At 44.3% G+C, this 21241-nt stretch overlaps 1 protein-coding gene across 2 annotated transcripts in view; it reads left to right on the forward strand.

The window, feature by feature from the left end:
- Positions 1-21241, forward strand: part of LOC137619720 (nuclear cap-binding protein subunit 1-like) — a 180622-nt gene that overhangs the window by 50666 nt on the left and 108715 nt on the right. For both annotated transcript variants that reach the window (XM_068350011.1, XM_068350012.1), the window contains exons 3-4: positions 7959-8144; positions 17631-17811. In XM_068350011.1, coding sequence (XP_068206112.1) covers positions 7959-8144; positions 17631-17811 — 367 coding nt within the window. The remainder of the gene's footprint in view (positions 1-7958; positions 8145-17630; positions 17812-21241) is intronic.

Here is a 21241-nt window from a genome sequence, read left to right on the forward strand (position 1 = left end):
ACCAGCACTCACCGGCCAGGGTAACAAACCAGCGGCTGTCTCTCCTACGCTGAAGAGAAAGAGAGGAGTGGACTTCGTGGTGACTTCCCCCAGGGCGAAGTTGGTTCCCAAGAGGTCGGTTTCGAGGGTCCCCTCTCCTGCACGAGTACTCTCTCCTTCTCCCGCCCTGGAAGGATTTTTGGCGGGGGGGCTTTCCGTTGAAGATTTCTCCATCGGACAAGGGGTGACTGCTTACCTCTTCCTCTGGGAGCTTACCAGGTTCTTTCCCTCCTCGGTTACGGCCCGAGGTTTGGTTCAAGGAAGCTACAGGAAGATCAAGGGTACTTTCCTCCTCTCGAGCTCAGGCACCTTGGCCTTTCGTCGTTAAGTATCTACTTGCGGACAAGCTCGATGTTGTACCATCTGGACGCACTGACTGAAGGCTTCCTTCGGGTGTCTCATCTGTGGAGGTCAACGACCTCAGACACCCTTCCATCCTTGAGAAGAGTTTTGTCTTTGCCCAAGGACAGAGACTTAAACATCTGCTGTGCGGAGTAAATCGACTTCCGGTTTCACTCCTCCAAGGCGCTTTCTTCCAGACTCTGCAGGGCTCCAGCTCCCTTTTCTTTCAACCACGTCGGCCTAAGTTATCGGCTACGACAACTGGGACAAGGTGTCCAATTGCAGTTTCCTCCTGTCAGGAACAGATGGCACGGGAGACTCCCCCGGGGGGGCATAGTCCTAAAAGGAGTTCACGAACTCTAGGATTGCAGGTTTTTTCGCTGGGAGGATGCTTAAGGTTACTCATCCGAATGACAGCTTCCCGATGCCCATTCCCGCACAATCTCTGTGAGTAGCCAAGGATATCGCGCCTGCCGTCTCTGTCAGCGAATTCAGTGTCTCTGAACCTCTATGCCATAGCATCAGCAGAGTTGCCCGGTTGGGCAGAATGATCCATACCTTAGGCGAAGGTCTTCCTTAGGATCATCGACGGCTTCACCCCCGGCCCCCTCAGTCGATCCTTTCTTGTAAGGAAGGATCTGAGAGGGGATGTCCATAGTCGACCTCTCAGCCCTGATCAAGTTTGTCGAACAAACTTCGGCCAGCGTAGACCAGCAGAATCGATCAGACTGGTAACGAGGCGACAGGACTCCTTTAACCCTGGATCGGAAGGACGGGTACTTTCAGTTTCCATTCCATCCATCTTCCAGGGTGCTCGTCGAATTCAGCCTAAACTGCAAGTATTCCTGCTTATGATGCAGTGTGGCTATCCCGCCGTGGCATAGCAGGTTTGTTTCCCCAGAGAACTCTCCCTGCCTTCCTCTTGGCCGCTCAGGTGCAGACTTCCGCCTCCTCTGCTGTTTGGAGGGCTGGTCAACTCCGGTAGGCTCGGGTTTCGACCTTCTTCAGCGCCGGGAAAAGCTTCCGAATGCTGACCATGAGTGTGGGCTCATGGTATTTTGCTTGGAACCTTCTCTTCCTCTGCCTCAACATCTGGAGTATCTGGCCATGATATTGAGTCAACCGCCTTACCACGTTGGAAACCCCGCTTCTCGTCCGTCCAGCGAGGTTAAGCAACGTCGGTACTTGGATGGGTGACCACCTGGGGACGCCAGATTCTGTTACCACATCCTCCGAGCCTTCCTTTCCGTTGACTGTGGCAAGACTGAGGAGAGTCGCAGTACCTGTTCTCAGTCAAGCAGAGTTTTCAGCCCTACCTTGGAACGTTTCCTAGTTCTTCTTTCCTCATTGACCCGTTTATAGTCCGAACGGTCGCCTCAGGATAAGTTCCATGTGGGGCGATCCAAGTTCCGGTGGCTTCAGGCAATGTTTAACCGGACTCCCTGGCCCTATGGGACCAGCGGAACTATTAAACCTGCAATGGGTGTTGACCTATGGAGCCTCTTGATGGTAGTGGATATTCTCGTCCTTTCCCCACATTCTTGATGCGGTTCTCGGACTCGTCAAAGGAAAGGGGGGGGGGGGGGGCATGTTCCGGTCCAGGCCTATGGTCAAGACCTGAAGGATACCTCTCCATCATTCAGGCAGGCTTAAGGGCCTTAGTCTGGCCCCTCTTCAGATCCTACCGCTCCTGCCAAGTCGCCCCGTTGCGTGTCGACTTCATGCTAACCAGCAGGGGACGCATTTTCACACCTTCACATCTTGCAGTAGAGATACCGGGATGATTGAGATTCTCTCAATTCCACCATCGGCTCTCTCATTCCAGGCAGGGGAATGTTTCTCTCAGACTATCCGAGCAGAGCCTCATAGAGAGAGTGTACCTAGGGGTCTTTGACCTTGGGTAACCAGCAAGTGCTGGTCTGGGGGACCTGATCGCGACAGCTTGGAACCTCAAGCTTCCGCTAGTTTTCCCCCCAGTCTCAGACCCCGAGACTCTGGCAAGATGCATTCCGGTGATGGTGGGACAACTTCGACGCCTGCGTCTTCCCTCCTTTTTGTCTGCGGACAATGGGTCTCAACAAAACCAGGTTGTCTGTCAACCTTTCAATGGGAGAGCTCCACTGGGACTATGCGCAGAACGGTTTCTGGACCCTCTGCTTCCCCTGACGGAACTCCCGGGAGAGCTTCTCCCACGGCGCAGACTACTCGAGCAACCACACTGCGACATCTCTCCCGAACCGGGGCGTCGCTTCGGCTTCATGCCTGGAGACACTACGCTTCCTCCTCTAGAAGAGACAACCCGCTACAGTCGCGGTACGGAGGTCGCGTCATCTGCGATAGTCATCCACAGGGGTCTCCCAGGCAAAGTGAAGAGTCTAAGGTGGTTGGTGCCGTGGGAGATATACCTCTTCCCGTGAGGCCTCTTCTCCAGCAATAACGGTCTTATTGCCTTTCGGCGGGAGGAAACTCCTTTCCGCTCTTGGCAATGAAGCCTGTCGCTCAGCCTTTCCCTGACCTTCAGGCTTAAAGGAATAACTTTTTCCTGCCCGCTGGATCTATCCTCGCTCATGCGAAGCTACGATCGTCCCTGCCCTAGTCGGAGGAAGACCTCCAACTTGGAGCATGGCTCGGACTTTTAGTCCTTTAAGAGATCTTCTCAAGACCCTTTTACGACAGGCCTCGGATTGTATTCCGCCTTGGGTCTTCTGCTCACTCTGGCCACGGCCAGTGTGTAAGCAATCTTCTTGGTCTCTTACTACTCCCCCCCTTTCTAAGGAAGAGGGGAAGGCAACATTCAGGCTCGCTCCTGAGTTGTTGGCTAGACTCAGAATCTGAGGGTCCCGACCCTTCGGTCCGATTCATTCAAGATTTTGAGTCTCCATTCTGTGTCTGATGTCCCAAGACCTTCTCTTTCTTGCCAGTACAGGAATCGAGAGGTTAGCGCTGGGAACAGCTGCAGTTTGGCCTCAGTTGCAGCCGATTTGGGAACACAAGGAGGACATGGGGGGAGAGTCACCAGTATACCTCTTCAGCCCGGACTCAAGGACATTCATCTCGACCTGTCTTCAGACCCTCCCCCGTCACGTCGCCCTACAGCACGATGTTGGATACATCGCAACGTCCCTCGCCTTCGAGTAATACTACTCTGTGACGCAGGTGCTACAAGCTGGAGTCTGGAAGCGTCTGATGACCTTCGCAGCCCGCTTCCTGCAGGGCGTGACCCACAGGAGTCTCGATACGTTTTCTATCGCTCTGTGGTGGCTACACAACAGCTGGTCTAACCTCAGGCTCCTTTTTGGACAGGTAGCAGAAGGTTGAGGGCATTGTTATCAGGTTTTAGTCTGCATGAACGAAAGAAGTATGTCTGGCCCTTACTTCTTTCTTCATCATCCCCTCTACGGGGAAGCAGCATCCTGGTCTCTGCATAGCTGACCTCGAACCTCTGCAGGTAAACCATGCTTCCTTGTGTTCCGAGTATTGAGTCAATACTGTCGCGTCCCCCATACCCTGACGAGGTGGTATTGGGAACGTCCTAACCCAGAGTTCCTTCTGGAACTCCAGGTCAACTGCCTAAGACGGGTCACACTTCTTCCTTCACACACAAGCTTACGTAGGCCACATGGTTCCTTGCGGTGCAAGGAACTTGTGAGGTGCAGGGACTCCTTTTCTCGAGTGCGACTCACTCGGATTCTGAGTCCCCGGGTAAAGCCAAAGCCAGTATGGCTGGGGACTTTCCACCCTTCCTAAGGGATAAGTCACCCTTTGTAAATAGCGTGGTTTGTATTTCGGTTACGGAACAAATGACAAATTCGAAGATAATTTGTATTTTTCCTAACCATACAAACCTTAGCTATTTACACATATTTGCCCGCCAGCCCTGTCCCCCAAGACAAGTCCTACCTCTAAGTGAAAGTGAGTATTCACCTGTGTGTGAGGGGGAGGAGGGGTAGCTAGCTACCACTCCCCTACCCCCCCGCTAACTAGCGCGGGGGTAATACACCCTCGTTAAATTCTAATGGCTCACCATTTCAGCTACGCTAAAAGTAATAACCCTTTGTAAATAGCTAAGGTTTGTATGGTTAGGAAAAATACAAATTATCTTCGAATTTGTCATGTTTCAGTGCGTATGCATCTTCCGCCTGTTGAGCCTTGCGAGATCAAGGACGATCATCAACCAAGGGCTTCTTCGACAATTGCCAAATTGACGGATCTTCCTTCTCCTTAACGATCGCAAGAACAAGACTCATCACCTTGTTTTCCTGGTCGATGAGGATGTCGTTCGTGACATTCCAATGATGTGATCAGAATTTTATTCTGTTCAGTGATCGCAGGGGCGAGTCTCATCAGCTTGTCTTCCTGGTCGGTAAGGATGTCATTAGTGACAATCCAATGATGAGTTCAGAATTTATTTTGTTCAACGATCGCAGGGGCGAGACTCATCACCTCATATTCTTGGTCAGTCAGTTTGTTGTTCGTGATAATCAGATGTTAGACACCCAATAGGGTGTCTTTTGTGACGATCATTGATTGCCATAGAGATTGTTACGATCACGAGATCGTAGGTTATCGTGATCTCTAAGTGTGAGATTTCCCCTTCCAAAGGAGTGTCTTTACACAACCTTTGCGCATGTTTGCGCTCATGCTCAAGATTGTGAGTTATACGCTCGCAGTTGCGAGCTCATGACGCTCATGGTCTCGATCACGAGCGTTTTTATTTGTCATAATAGTAGAGGTGCACTTCCTTTAGTATCCTTTATATTTACTGCCGAACTATATGGCATACTAATTGCTATTGTGAAAATAGTGTTGAAAGACGAGGGCAATTTTACCATTTTTAGCGATGCAAGAAGTGTCCTACAAGCTTTAAAAATGTTTATTCCCAAAAACCCTTTAGTTTTAAAGATTTTAGAGTGGCTTTTTATTATTGGAGGGAGGGGTATAACAGTTCGATTTTATTGGGCTCCAGCACATGTAGGTGTGTCTGGAAATGAGAAGGCAGATTTACTGGCAAAGAATGCTGCAGCTGAGTTGCTACCAAGAAGGTATCCCATTCTTTGTAATGATTTTTTTACCTAGCATTAAGAAGTTGGTTTATGCTAATTGGCAACAACATTGGGATAGTTTTGTTCAAAATAAGATGATTGGGATAGTTTTGTTCAAAATAAGATGAGAGAAATGGTGAATGTTATATCTCCTTGGAGATATAACATAATGCCCCGAAAGTGGGAGACTACTCTTTGTCGTCTCCGCATCTGTTACACTCGGTTGACACGAGAGTTTCTGCTAAAGGGTCAACACCAACCGTATTGCGATGACTTTTTGGTACCTTTAACAGTGAGGCATTTCTTGACCTAATGCCCCAATTATAGCAACTTAATGAATAGATAGCTGTTTGAGTCTCGAGGTGGGGATGGCTGGTTCATCCTTGCCAAGATTCTTGGATATGGTGTGTTTTACTATGCGAGTGGCATTTTTAGATTTATTTCAGAAGCAGGTCTCCTGAAAACTATTTAACTTTTATAATAACTTAAATTTTGTTTTAATTGAATACTCTCTTATTTTTTATATATAATAAATGATATCAGCATCAATGACCTTAGATATCAGGATACCAGAAAACTTTAAATTAATCAATCAATCTTTATCAACAACCTTTCATTTTCATCTTTCATTATCTCTTCACTTCTCGATCCACCCCTCCATACTCTCTTCACTTCTTTCCAAAACTTCTTATTTTCTTCATATGAACGACTCAATCCGTGACCTCACTTTCAGTCAGCTGCCCTCGTTGCCTCAGCTGCCTTACATTTTACTTCCACATTTTTCTCTATATCTTTCATACTTCTCTACACTATTACTCTGCAGCCATTCTTCAAATGCCCACTTTTTTCTCTTCCACTTTTATCTTCACTCCTTCATTCCACCATTCACTGCCCTTCCTTATGCTGCCTCCAGCAATCCTCTTACCACACTCATCACATGCAATCTCAACAAGATGTTATTTTACTAACTTCCACTCCTCCTCTAGATCACCAGTATCTCTTACTTAGTCATATGCCACTTCCAACCTTTGTTGATATTCACTTTTTACCTCTGTTTTTTCGATAAAAACAAAATGAGTTTTTTTTACCGCTGATTCAGAAAGCCTGTTTTGCTAAAGATTATGATGTGATTTCTTACATCTTTTTGGCGAGCCAATGTTATCCAGTTAATTTGTCCTTTAAAATCTTTATATCTTAGCAAATGATAATGGCATTAATGCTTCAGATGTCATGATGACAGCAAAATTTTAATCAATCATTCAGTTAACCCTTTTACCCCTAAGGCTATATGGAACTTTCCAACCCTTAACCCCCAGGCATTTTTCTTTTTCAAGCACGTTTTGCAATATGTTTTTTGTTTTAAATTGCACTTACAGCCTTAATTTTCATCAGGTTGGTCTCATTATTTTGAAAAATGCCTGTTTCTCATAAAGTTATAAAAAATATGCAAAAAAAATGCAAATAGCAGTTTTTTGAAAGGACGTACCGGTACATCCATGGGGGTTAAGGGATGAGTTTTGTGAAACGTACCAGTACGTCCATTGGGGGTAGAAGGGTTAAGAAAGCTAGTCCTTTTTAGATTGAAAATTAGTTAAGCTAGGTTAATCCAATTTTTTTTTAATGAGTAAGGGAAATCGACCCTCTTGGGAAGATTCTTGTTATCTATTACTGTTTGACATTTCATGATTTGAATGTCGCAAGTGTGCCAGGTAAGCATTTTTTTTTTTTATCTATAGGGATATTAATGTCAATTAACAACAATTAGGTATTTTAAGACCAAATTCTTAACAAAGAAAAGTCTTAATTTTCTTGAAAGACATTGGAGACTTAGATGAGATTTAATTTTGTCTACCAGTTTGAATATGAATTTAACAATATAATTGTGGATTTCTTTTTCATTTATGACAAGTACCATCTTTTAGCTATATACTTAGTAGTATCAATAACCTGTGAAGTTATGATGGCAGAAAACTATAATTTATTAATTAAGCAAGCTGCAGTTCAGCTCTTTCCAAAGAAATATCCACTTTTGTGTAGTGATTATAAGCCACAAATTAAGGCTTGAGTTCAAGACATCTGGCATTTTGTTGGGACTTAGTCAATGAAGACAAAGTGAATGAGATTGTATATAAGTTTTATCTCCCTGGAAGTGGGAAAATAGGCCCAAAAGATGGAAAGCGACTCTGGCTTTTACACATTGGACACTTGCCTTGCTCATAAATGCATGATGTCTAGTGAATCCTACTCGTTCTTTGAAGATTTTAAGGCATTTTATGGTTTAATGCTCTAGTCTTGCGGATTTTAGAAATCGGCATCTCTGAAACTTGTGTGAGATTAGCATGTACATCCCTTGCTAAGATTCGCAGAGATGATGCATTATATGATGCCTGTATTTTTAGAATTATTTTATAGCCCATTTTACTAAAGATTTTATTTTTTCAATGCTTTTTTTTTTATTTTTATAAGATATTTCTTTTTTAATTTCTATTCAGGGTATTGAAAACTTAGCTGTTTATAGTTTTTTCTCTATTTCAGAGCACATCATCTTTAGAGAGCAATCTTGAAGGTTTGGCAAGTGTACTAGAGGCAGACATCAATAATTACAAGACTAAAATTCTCAAGATTCTTAGTGATTGTGCTGTCAAGATGCCTGAAAAGACCACTATTTATACTACACTTGTTGGACTTTTGAATGCAAAGAATTACAATTTTGGAGGAGAGGTATAGTGTGACTGGTAATATGTTAACTTTGTGACCATTCAAATGAGTGATTTGAATTTTTTCAATTAATCTTACTTAATGTTATTCATGCTTACCCTCTTGAAGCTACAGTTTCCCTACCTATTAGATAAAAAAAGAAATAGAACTCTACCTTCCCCTTTATTCTCTACTCACAAGGATGTTATTAGTCCTGCAATGCCATATTTAGAATGTCATACCAGTGGGATCTGGCCCTTACGGCATATTTGCGTATTTAGTTTTTATGAATAGCAAGTTAATTATTATGGTTAGCTTTAGTAAATATAGCAAGAGTATCAATGCATGTCTTCCTTTGATTAAATACTAAAATGTTTTGTAAGTAGGTTTCCTTTAAAAAACAGAACAGCTCTACATTCTGTTTCATGTAATATTTTGTAGTGTAGATGTTTGGAATGTGTAGATTATTGAGAGAAGCTAATGGAGGAACTTGTCAAGTTGATTTCAAAGTGTTTTTTTGATAAAAATTTAAAGAATATTGTAAATCAGGAAAGTAAGACAAAGTTAGGTTTGTGGATATTGGTAGCGTAAGTAAAGATATGTGTTCAAACAGCGAGTAAACAATCGAATGTTAGGAAGGAGACTGATGCACACAAATATCAGTTTTCCCTTTTTAATGGATAGTTTCCCAGTTTAATCAAATCAATTGTTCCAGTGTCTTTGATAAATTTATCATTAGGTGATAGAGAGATTGCTACAAGCATGATCCACCAGGATAACTCATATTGCTGTAGATCAAGGCTGACACATTCGAATGAAGTGCCTAGAGGTACTAATATTTACCAACGGTTGATTTGTGCCAATACTGGAATACAAACCTAAGCTATTTATTTTGGGGTATTACTTTCGGCGAAGCTGAAATGACAAGCCATTAAAATTTAGCGAGGGTTAACTACCCATACTGCTTGTTAGTGGGGGTAGTTGGGGGTAGCTTGCTACTGCTCCCGCTCACACACCGGGGATTCAACTCACTTTGCTTTTGGCTCGGATGGTGTACGGTCGTTGCCGTTCCTCATCCTTCGCCGTTGTTATTGGACTGCCATAAATTCTTTGGTGCTTTATCTTTATGTTAGTGTGTATGTGTGTTGACTTGTGCGACCATGCGCACCTGCCCTGGACTTGATGGCCGGCCCCATATGTCGGCCGTGGTGACCGATCGCCACACCCTTTGTCCTGCCTGCAGAGGTCAACGGTGTAATGGTAACATTTAGTGTAGTAAATGTAGGGAATGGTCTGCCTCCTAGTGGGAGAGGGATACAGTATTTCTCTTTTGAAGGTTCCCTCGAAGGAGGAAAAACTCAAGCCCTCTTCTTCCGTCTCCCGACCTTCCTCCAAAGCTTCTACTCGTATGGCCTCTTTCGAGAGACCGTCGAGTAGTAGCGTATACCCTTTTAATTGCGGCCAACCCCGGTCCTCGAGAGATGGTGTTGCTTCCCCCTAGCAAAGCTGCCCCACTTCTCCCCCCGGGTAAGGCTTAGTCTATGTCATTCTGTTTTACAGGTATGGTCGTCCTTGGGGCTTCTGTTTCTTCCTTCCAAAGACTCCTTGCTGCAGCTCATCCTCCGGGGTCGAAAGTGTGCAGCCGTTGTCGTCGACTTCGGAGGTAGATCCTCTTGCGCTCGTCGACGTCGGGGTGTCAGAGGTGTTTGTGGTTTCTGCCGATGCCCCTGTCCCGCCTGACTCTCCAGCTGTTGCTGGCGACTTAGATTCCCCTGTTCCTGATCATCCTTTGAGGGGGAAACTTAGTCCTACGTCTGTCTCTTATTATTATTATCATTATTATTAAGCTACAACCCTTGTTGGAAAAGCAGGATGCTATAAGCCCAGGGGTCCCAACAGGGAAAATAGCTCAGTGAGGAAATGAAACAAGGAAAAATAGAATATTTTAAGAACAGTAACATTAGAATAGATAGTTCCTATATAAACTATAGAAAAAAATCAACAAAACAAGAGGAAGAGAAATGAGAAAGAATAGTGTGCCCGAGTGTACCCTCAAGCAAGAGAACTCTAACCTAAGGCAGTGGAAGACCATGGTACATAGGCTATGGCACTACCCAAGACTGGAGAACAATGGTTTGATTTTGGAGTGTCCTTCTCCTAGAAGAGCTGCTTACTATGGCTAAAGTCTCTCTTCTACCCTTACCAAGAGGAAAGTAGCCACTGAAAAATTACAGTGCAGTAGTTAACACCTTGGGTGAAAAAGAATTGTTTGGTAATTTAAGTGTTATCAGGTGAATGAGGATAGAGGAGAATCTAAAGAATAGGCCAGACTATTCGGTGTATGTGTAGGCAAAGGGGAAAGTGAACCGGAACCGGAGAGAAGGATCCAGTGTAGTACTGTCTGGCCAGTTAAAGGACCCCAAAACTCTCAATTGGTAGTATCTCAACGGATGGCTGGTGCCCAGGCACCCTACTACCTCTGCGAGTTTCTCTCCTTCGGGGGAGTTCTCTCATAGAGACTCCTCTTTGGAGGACTGCTGCTGCTCATGGTCAGCTTGCTGATCAAACGGCCCCTAGAGGGCGCCTCCGTAGCAGAGCTCGCCCGCCCCTTTGCCTTAGAGGTCATCCTTCACCATCGGTGAAAAGGCACCTCTTGGGCACTTCAGCCTTGTCATCGCAGCAGTCTCCCACAGAGGAGTCTCCGCTTCAGTTTTCTCTTGGCCCGTGACCTTCGGCCGTTCCTGGACCTTCTCTTGACGACGCTGCTGCTAGTCCTCGGACTTTGGTCCTGGACTCTTCTGTAGATCGTGCGCTATCTCCATCGGTGGTTATTTGCCCTTCCAAAGGGCACATCCCTGTTCCTATGCTTCCTACCAGCCGACCTGCTAACCTATCATCACCATTTCTGTCTCCGGTACAGCCTCCTGAGGCCCTATCGAAGCGTGCAGCTGCTCGCCAATGCTCCCCATCTCGACAGCGCCCTGCAGTGTACCAGCGCTCACCAACATCTCGTCAGCGCCAGCCTGCTCCGTCATGCTTTACAGAGCGCCCATGCTCGTCAGCACTCTACAACACAACCTCACCACAGAGAGCAACATTTGCCATCTCGCCAGCGCTCACCAGCCATCCTATGATCACTGGCGCAACAGCGCTCGCCGAAACCTCAGCACGTGCCCGCGCATTTTCAGGCTCCGGCTCTCCAACGCTCTCCTATACGACAGCTACAGCATTTTCCTACGCACCAACGCTCTCTTGCTTGCCAGCGCTCTCCAGTACCAAAGCTTCCAGCTGCTCTCCAGCAACTTCCTACGCAGCGTTGTACTGCGCGGCCGCGCTCTCCTGTGCAGTCTAAGGGCACTGCCCAACACCTTGCGCATGGTCTTACTGTGCGCCAACGCTCTCCAGCACACCAGCGCTCTCCTGCGCACTTGCACTCGCCAATGCACCAACGCGCTAGCACTCGCGTGCGCACTCGCGCAATGACCAGGAACAGGTACATCACATTGACAGGTCACCATTGCCTCATTCCCCTCCCCGCAAACGCCTTTCAACACGTCCTCTGGGGTAAGGGGAACGGGCCTCAACAGAAGGGTTCAGGTTTCTGAAACTGCCTTCCTCTAAGGCGGACCTACCTGCAGCTGAGACTCCTCGTAGGGAACCTTCGGTACCTTTCCTTTCAGAGGATCTGTCTGACATTGCGTCAGTCAGTCAGCAGCCATGGTTCAGTGCTATGGTCAGGGGAGTGGTACAGGCCTTCAATCCTGCTCAGTCTGGCCGCTCTTCTGAGCATCCCACAGCTCCAGCAGACCCTCTGCAAGGAACCGTGACTACTACTTCTCCCCTGAAGAGGAAAAGAGGAGTCTCCGCTGCAGTCACTTCCTCGAGGGTAAAGCTGACTCTGGTTAGACCATCAAGGCCAGCTCTTCCTGCATCTTCCTCCGGATACTCAACACCTCTCCTCTGCCGAGGGAGTCACGTGAGGAAAGGACAGGTCCTCCCTTCCACCTTTGGAGGAAGCCTCCCTTCCACCTTTGGAGGAAGCCTCCCCTCACATGGAGAGTTCCCCACCACCAACGGAAATCAGGAGGGACATGACATCTCGGCCTTCGATGCTGGAGTCCTACCTCCTTCCTTGGAAGGAGTCCAAGGACTACAAGACTCTTCCAAAGTCCTCTTCTAGGACTTCTAAGTTCACAGGGACAGCAGGTCACTCAAGTGATGTCCGCGACCAACCCCAAGAAGAGCTCTTGGGGATGCATGAGGAAGACTTTGCTGCAAGTTCAACGTCAGCAGGAGAGCAAAAAGAGTCAGAAGATGCATTCATGCAGGTTCAGACTCATAAGTGTTCTCAATGGATTTACCGACTCAGAGGGCACGAGAGGGCAAGGACACGATCTTAGACCGTGTCTTTGGCACCCAGAAACCCTCAAAGACCAGTGCAGCCTTGCACGATCTCAAGGGCTGAAGGGTGCCAGAGCTAAGATGGCCTTACAGCTCTCCGAACATGCCTCATGCCAACGTTCCGGCTCTACCAATAAGCTTCTCCCATCTTGTGTCCAACAGAGGAGGTATTTTGAGATTCTGGATGAGCCTCGTCCAGCTCTTCCTCTTCATCACTCCTTGGAAGAGCTCACCAAGGGAGTCTCTTTAGAGAGAGACTCCAACCGACAGATCACTTTCTTGGCAACCGAGATCCTTAATCAGAAGAAGGTCACGAAGTACGCCATGTAGGTCTGGTTAGGGACCTTGGGAATACTGGTACGGACTGAGGATTTTTCCAAGGAACGTACCAGGAAAGCACTAGAGACTTTCCTGCTCTGAGGCACTCGCACGATCGAGTTTCTCGCCCACCAAGTTTCGAACTTGTGGGCGAATACCATCCTGAAATGTCGGGACGCGGTCTCTGAGAGGTTCCATCAACAAGCAACAAGTATCAACTGCCGAGATCGCTAGGCTCAGATATTCCTCTCTAGAGGGAGTCCATCTATTCGAGCCAAAGGATGTGGAACATGCTGCAGTGAGATCGAGGAAGTGCCATCAGGACTCCCTCCTCCATAGGGCTTTGACTTCCAAGCCCTATAAACCACCAGCTCCTCAGCAGTCCCATCCAGCCAAGACCACGATGAACAAGACAGCAGCCAAGACCACGGTGTCTAAGAAGCCCTGGCAGGAAAGACACTAAGTCCTCCAGGGGAGGAAAATATCCTAGAGGGAGCGGCCGAGGCCGCAAACAGTAGGATAGGCACTCCCCCTGCTTGTCCACCAGTAGGGGGATGCCCACAAAATTGCCCGGACAGGTGGAAGCAACTCGGGGTCAAACCCTAGACAATCTCTGATTCGTCTAGGCCCTAGGGTATCACGTCCCATTCATAACATCTTTCCCTCCCCTGACTGGGAATCCAGGTACTTTTTCGCAGTCCCTATCCCATCTAGCAGTAGAAGTACTAAGATGGGCTGAGATTCACTCGATACCACTATCAGCATGCTTCATTCCGGGCAAGAGGAATCTGCTCGCCGACAACTTGTGCAGAGCATCTCAGATAGTGAGTACCGAGTGGTCTTTGGATCATCTAGTAGCCAACAAAATCCTGACTTTGTGGGGTTCTCTGACAGTGGACCTCTTCGCAATGGCCCTGAACTTCAGGCTCCCACTGTACTGTTCCCCAGTCCCAGACTCCAAGGCACTCTGGCAGAAGGCATTCCAACAACTGTGGGACAACATCAACGTTTACGCTTTTCCCCTGTTCTGTCTGATGAAGAGGGTACTCAACAAAGCCAGAACATCGGTCAACCTCTCAATGACCCTCATAGCTCCGCTATGACATCACGCGAAATGGTTTCTGGACCTTCTTCAACTCCTGACAGAGTCTCCAAGAGAACTCCCTCCACAACATGATCTACTCAAACAGCCATGCCAACTTATTCCACAAAGTACTTCACTCCTGGAGAATATCCAGCATCTCCTCTCTCAGAGAGGATTTTCGCAACAAGTTGAAATCAAGGTGTCTGGATACCTGTGAAAGTCATCAGCAGCAGTCTACCAGGCAAAGTGGAAGGTCTTCTGTGGTTGGTGTCGTTGGAAGGGCTATCTTTCCTCTCGATGCCACTATTCCAGCAATAGCGGAGTTCCTTGTGTATTTGTGGGAAGAAATGTGCCTGTCAGTCGCAGCGGTAAAAGGCTATCGCTCGGCCTTAACCCTCGTCTGTAGACTGAACGGAATGGACATTTCTTCATCTCTAGAACATCCCTTACTCATACTGAGTTATGAACTTACCTCTCCTCAGTCTGAAGTGAGACCTCCCCCATGGAACGTGGTTCGAGTTCTCCGGTCTCTTAAGAGACCTCCCTAGGAACCATTACGCCAGTCAACAGATCACCACCTAACCTAGAAGACGATGTTCCTGCTAGCTTTGGCTTCGGCCAAGCGAGTCGGTGAACTTCATGGTCTCTCATACAACATCACCCATTCAAGGGGATGGGGAGAGGTAACGTTCGGCTTCTTCCCTGAGTTTATTGCTAAGACTCGGAACCCGGGAGTAGTGGATCCTCGATTAGACTCCTTCCGGATTTTGAGTCTTTGTTCTGTAATAAATGACCCTGATGATCTCTTACTCTGCCCAGTGAGGAATTAGTTTGAGGCTGTACCTTGAGAGAACAGCCTGAGCCCGTCCTTGTGTGCCAAGAGGAGGGCTACCAAGAACACAATCTCAGCATGGATTTGCAAGGTCATAGATCATGCACTGATAGCTATGTCCCTGGCATTAAAAAGGAACTTCTCAGTGACGCAGGTTCTTCAGGCTGCAGTGTGGAAACGACAAACTACATTTACATCCCACTACCTGCAAGACGTGACCCACAGGAGGCTCGATATGTGTTATCGGTCCTCTGGTGGCTGCACAACAGCTGGTTGTATACTTCAAGCTCCTTATTGGACAAGTAGCAGAACGTTGAGGGCACTGTTACCTGGTTTTAGTCTGCTTGAATGAAAAGGTTTGACTGGCTCTTAGTCTTTTCTTCATCCTCTCCTCTCTTGGGGAAAGTAGCATCCTGGGTTCTTTGCACAAGCTGACCTAAAAAACTGCAGGTAAACCATGCTCCCTTGTGTACCTAGTATTAAGCTAATACTGTTGCGTCCCCATACCTTGTCATGGTGGTATTAGAAAAGTCTTTGTTGCAACAGTTTTTCCTACAAAAAGACTAAATAACTTTACCTGGACAGTCACACTTCTAAATATCTCAAGACACAGCTTGCGTAGGCCGCGGACCTTTTGTAGCAAGGTTTTAGCGAGTCGCCAGTGACCCCTTATTTTGAGTACTAACATACAGTACTCAGATAAGGAGCCTCGGGGTAAAAGCCAAAAGCCAGATTGGCAGGGACGTCCATCCTTCCTAATGGGGGTAGTCACCCGTAAATAGATAGCGTAGGTTTGTATTCCAGTTACGGAACAAATGACAAATTTGTAGATAATTTGTATTTTTCCTAACAATACAAACCTTAGCTAATTATACAAACTTGCCCGCCAGCCTTATCCCCCTTGAAGTCCTACCTCCATACAAAGTGAGCTAAATCACCGATGTGTGAGTGGGAGCAGTAGCAAGCTCCGCCCCCCCCCTACCCTCGCTAACTAGTGGTATGGGTAGTTATTATTATTATTATTATTACTAGCCAAGCTAAAACCCTAGTTGGAAAAGCAATAGACTATAAGCCTATGGGCTCCAATAGGGAAAAATAGCTCTGTGAGGAAAGGAAATAAGGAAATAAATAAATGATGAGAATAAATTAACAATAAATCATTCTAAAAAAAGTAACAACGTCAAAACAGATATGTCCTATATAAACTATTAACGTCAAAAACAGATATGTCCTATATAAACTATTAACGTCAAAAACAGATATGTCATATATAAACTATAAAAAGACTCATGTCAGCCTGGTCAACTTGAAAACATTTGCTCCAACTTTGAACTTTTGAAGTTTTACTGATTCAACTACCCGATTAGGAAGATCATTCCACAACTTGGTAACAGCTGGAATAAAACTTCTAGAGTACTGTGTAGTATTGAGCCTCTATAAATTTTAATGGCTCGTCAATTCAGCTTCGCCGAAAGTAATACCCCTAAATAAAAAGCTACGGTTTGTATTTTTAGGAAAAAGACAAATTATCTATGAATTTGTCATATTAATTGTGATACTTCTTAGTGCATTATAGAATTTATCTTTTCTCCTCAAACTTTGATTTCTCAATTTAGTTCAGTATCTAAGATATTGAAGGTTTTAACTTTCAGTAAACTGAATTCTTATCAATCAAAACCTGAGTTAGAAGAATGGTACAGTAACTGATATAGTAACCATCTTGTCTTCTTCTGAACTGCACCGATCATTTTTTTTGCACAATAACTAATAGTGTGACGTATTGTATGATGGTTCTTGCCAAGTGCACCTTTAGGTTTTCAGTATCGGCGAGCGAAGGTTTGTACTTATGCTTTGGGGTTGTTTCATGTTACTGCTAATGTAGGCTTGAACCACTATGCATCTTATTCAAGGTGCTGACCCATTGATTTGCTACTTCATATAATTTTTTCAGAGCTATTTTGTCTTTTTCTTACATACCCACCTCTAAAATTGTGTATTGGGAGGTAGTCAGCATTAGGACTATGAAGTAAGGTTAATTTGAATAATGGCATTTTAATAAGATCTTCTGTATTTCAATATTCTATTCCTTATTCTTCCCACTTTTAGTGATGTCAAGAAATTCTTTCGGGTTGGTAGAGGTCTACAATGACTTAATTGCATGATGATCGTGACATACTTATGCTGTCAGATTAGAATTTCTCTTGATAGGTGGCATCACTGGGTGGGTAGTCACGGAAAGGGAGAGGGGACATAAGGGATTGAGAGCTTTTATTTATAGGTTCGGAAATACTGTAGTAGCTTTAATCATGCTATCACAATGACTGAGGTATGTATTGAAGTGTTAAACTTTATAAATAAAATTAAAATTTGTTTGTGCAGGGTATATGTCCTCAGAAGAACCTAGGAAGTTTAGAGATTGGAATAGTGTAAACATGGTAAAAACTTTATTATAGGTGGCACTATGGATCATAGTGGTTTGAGAGAGTATCATCATGTGAAAAGATGCATTAAAATAGGTAGGTCAGAAGAACACAAAATTTTGAAGTGTTGTGTGAATGAATGAAATAGGTTGGTGAGAAGAGCACCGCTTAAAGTGTTATATATGAGTAGCATTCAGATATCTATGAATGTTTGGATAGATGTTGTGAAAGGGGTATTAGAATGAGATCCTTCAAATCCAGGTTGCATGAAATTTTTCTCCTGTTTGATATGCTGTAAATGATGATGATGTGCTGGGTTCATCTATGATATAATTATGACAAACTTCACAGCATTAGAATGAATATTTTTCATATTTATAATTTGATGGTAAACAAATTAAAATTGTTTGATGATGATTGGTTTTGATAATCTTTTGTTATCTCTTCATCCACAGTTTGTTGATCTGATGGCTCGAAAATTGAAAGAGGCACTGAAGTCATGCTACTGGAAGACAGCTCGTTATGTTCTAAGGTTCTTTGCGGATCTCGTAAATTGCCATGTCATCTCCACCAACTCCCTGCTTCAGTTACTTCACACTTTCTTAGATACTGCAAGAGATGACAATTCTCCTCAGGGTAGGTTATCAACATTCTTTATTTGCACAATAAATCCAGAATTATAAGTTGACAAGGAACATATTTGATTTTTCAATTGAGAACTCAAATTTTTATGTGTTACGTTTTTCAACTTTGAATAAATTTAGCATTTTTCTAATTTTTTTTTTTTGTTCAATGTTATCTTGTGTAATTATTTCAGTGAACCTTCCCTGGTGTTATATATTACCTCCTCTAGAAATTTGTTTTAATCAACCTTTATAAACCCATTAAGTTTTAAAAATTCCCCATTTTCTTACCCTTAGTAAAATAAGGATCATTTTGGTATCGTGACATATCATTCTCTTTGTTTCTTCAGTTTCTTGGTTGTGTTGATTGTGATCAAATCTCCAGAATGGTTGCTTATTACTGTGCATTAAGATGTCTTCCAATGGTTTTCTTAGCAATTACTGCATGGGGTGTGCATTATCTGCATTCACTTCGTGTAGTTATGTCAGGTCAATACTGTGGTTCAAATAACCGGTGAGATAATTGCGTTTCCCTCGTTATACCTTTTGTGTTAAAGTACATTTAAATGGCTCCTGACCAAGTTGACTGCAAATTACAGAAGGAAACTCACTGTTAGTTCAAGGGAAAAGCCAGGAAGATTCATCTCCTTGATTGTAACAGGAATGACGATGATAATGACAAGTCTCCAACTTTAGGCAATTCATATAATCAGTCAACTTTTGATAGTGATTAGCTTCTTAAGCTGTTGATATAGGTAGTTTCCTTTGTTAGAGTTCAGAAGTCCAGTGAATCCTCTCTTAAAGCGGTAACTGGTCATACCTGTCGTGTTGCTAACCTAACCTAACTCCTCAAGTTGAGTAGTGTCCAAAGTATTTTTCAGTAAGGGTTCTGAAAGTGCTTAGCATTAAATATTCAAAAGCTTCTCACAGAATCTGAAATTCTTTAATTACGTTTGACCCTTCTGCAACTAAAGTCCTCCATGCTACAATACTGTTTGTTGTATAAGACAACTAGATTGTGGTAGAAGACTGAATGGGTGATTTGGGTCCTAATATTCCTCCATTCGCTAAAGTAAGCTCTCCTAAATAACAGTCAGCCCTCGCTCTTGGTGACGGTTAGGTAACAGAGACAGGCACGAATTCGCATATCTTTGGTGCCCTAGGGTGGGATAACTCCTAACCTAACAACTCACAGCAAATAACTTACTGCCCATTGCATGCGCTCAGATAACTCTAAGTATTGCCTAATATTGTTTTTACTCGGTTTTTATCACAGTACAGTATAGTTGTTCCTATCTAAGTAATACTGTATAACTCGCTGATACTGTAGTGTAAATTACTGTAATATACTACTACCACTACTGTAAAGCTTAACTGTACTGTAAGTGTTCGCTGTTTTCATTCAGACGACTTGACTCACCGCACATGTAGCCTATATTTACATTAAATAACATTACTGTAATTCTGTACTGTACAATATGTATACAATTTAAGATTACAGTGAACCCTCGTTTATCGCGGTAGATAGGTTCCAGACGCGGGCGCGATAGGTGAAAATCCGCGAAGTAGTGACATCATATTTACCTATTTATTTAACATGTATATTCGGACTTTTAAAACCTTCCCTTGTACGTAGTACTGTTAACAAACCACCCTTTAATGTACAGAACACTTAATGCATGTACTACAGCACCCTAAACTAAAACAGGCACAAATATTAAGGGCGATTTTATATCATGCGTTTCCTAAACACCTAAAAAGCACGATAAAAAATGGCAACCAATGTTTTGTTTACGTTCATCTCTGATCATAATGAAGAAACAAACTCATTTAGTGTACACATATATGTATAGGTTAGTTTTTGCATCGATTATATTGATTATACAGTACTGTATGTTGATTTTTTTATTACCAATGTTTTAGTTTACGTATTTTTCTTAGGACTTCCAAATGAAATGTTTTTCTTTATGACGCCGCCTGAAACGACGGCGTCATAAAGTACTGTACGCTCAGTAAACAACCACGCCCAGAACAAACAAGGCATTTAACGCGCATGATGATAGTGATAAATAATGATATTTACAGTAAAAGCTTTTAGAAAATATGTTATTACAAATATTATTTACCGTATCTATATAAAATCATACAGTACATACTGTACGTAGCAAAGCAGGAAAACAATTTACGAGAGAGAGAGAGAGAGAGATTGTTTTACGTACGTAAATGTAAATTTTAAACAAAAAAAATATGATAGGTTACAACATATAGACTTTTAAAACCTTCCCTTTAACTTAATGCATACAGTACGTACAGTACTAAACTATAAAACAGGCACAAATACAGTTTTAGAATGTACAGTAAGAATATTAAAGTAAAAAATAAAGATTGTTACTGTACTCACCACGAAAGAAGTTCAAGAAAAACTTGAATGATGATGGCGATGAATTTGCTGCACAGTAGAAATGATGATGATGAAGCTGATGATGTGTTCTACTGTGCAGCCAGGTAGTATTTTACGTCTCTTCAGACGGAGGTGTCTTTTCCTGGGACACCTCTTCAACTTCTTCCTGGGAAACTTCTTCAATTTCTTCCGAAGGCGTACTAGCAGGAGGAACTGGCTCTTTTTTGCGAGGCTGGAAGAACATTGTGATCGGAAGTTGTTGCCGCTGCTTCTTTTTTCGATCCAAGAGCATTTTGTAGGGAGTCATGTCTTCATCGATCTTGTTGCAGAATTGCATCGAGCGAACCATATCCTCGTCCCACTCTTGCAACATTTCTTTCAACTCCTTCGCATGGTTGCAGGCCTTGGCAAGCCGTTCTAATGTTAAGCCCGTTTCTTCGACATTTTCTTGGGTCTCTTCCTGGGTATCACTCTCTTCTTCACTTGCCGATTTCGTCAGGTCTTCGAGGTCTGCGTCAGTTAGGGGCTGGGAATGGCAGTCCAACAACTCGTCGACGTCTTCAGTCGTCATGTCGCCAAACCCGTCACCTCCAATTATGGCAGCCAACTGCACAGATTTGCGTATTGCAGAGTGTTGGATTTCCGACGGAGTAAATCCCTTGTCGTCGTAAACAATATCGGGCCACAACTTCTTCCAGCTCGCATTCACGGTTGCAGGTTTCATCTCTTGAAGTGCCTTCTGAATATTCTGCAGGCACGTGGCTATGGTGTACTGCCGCCAGTACGCCTTCAAGTTAAAATCTTCATCCTCATCATCTTGGGCAGCATCCACACACGCAACGAGGTCCGCCAAGGTGTTCTCCGTGTAGAGGGCCTTGAACGCCCTGATAACCCCCTGGTCCATCGGTTGAATTAATGACGTGGTGTTGGGTGGCAGGAACTCAACCTGAATGCCCTCATGCGACAGGTCAGTTGCGTGTCCACCAGCGTTATCCATAAGGAGAAGGATCTTGAATGGCAAGCCCTTCTCTAAGAGATATTT

This window comes from Palaemon carinicauda, chromosome 26, assembly GCF_036898095.1.
Source record: "Palaemon carinicauda isolate YSFRI2023 chromosome 26, ASM3689809v2, whole genome shotgun sequence".
Taxonomy (NCBI): domain Eukaryota; kingdom Metazoa; phylum Arthropoda; class Malacostraca; order Decapoda; family Palaemonidae; genus Palaemon; species Palaemon carinicauda.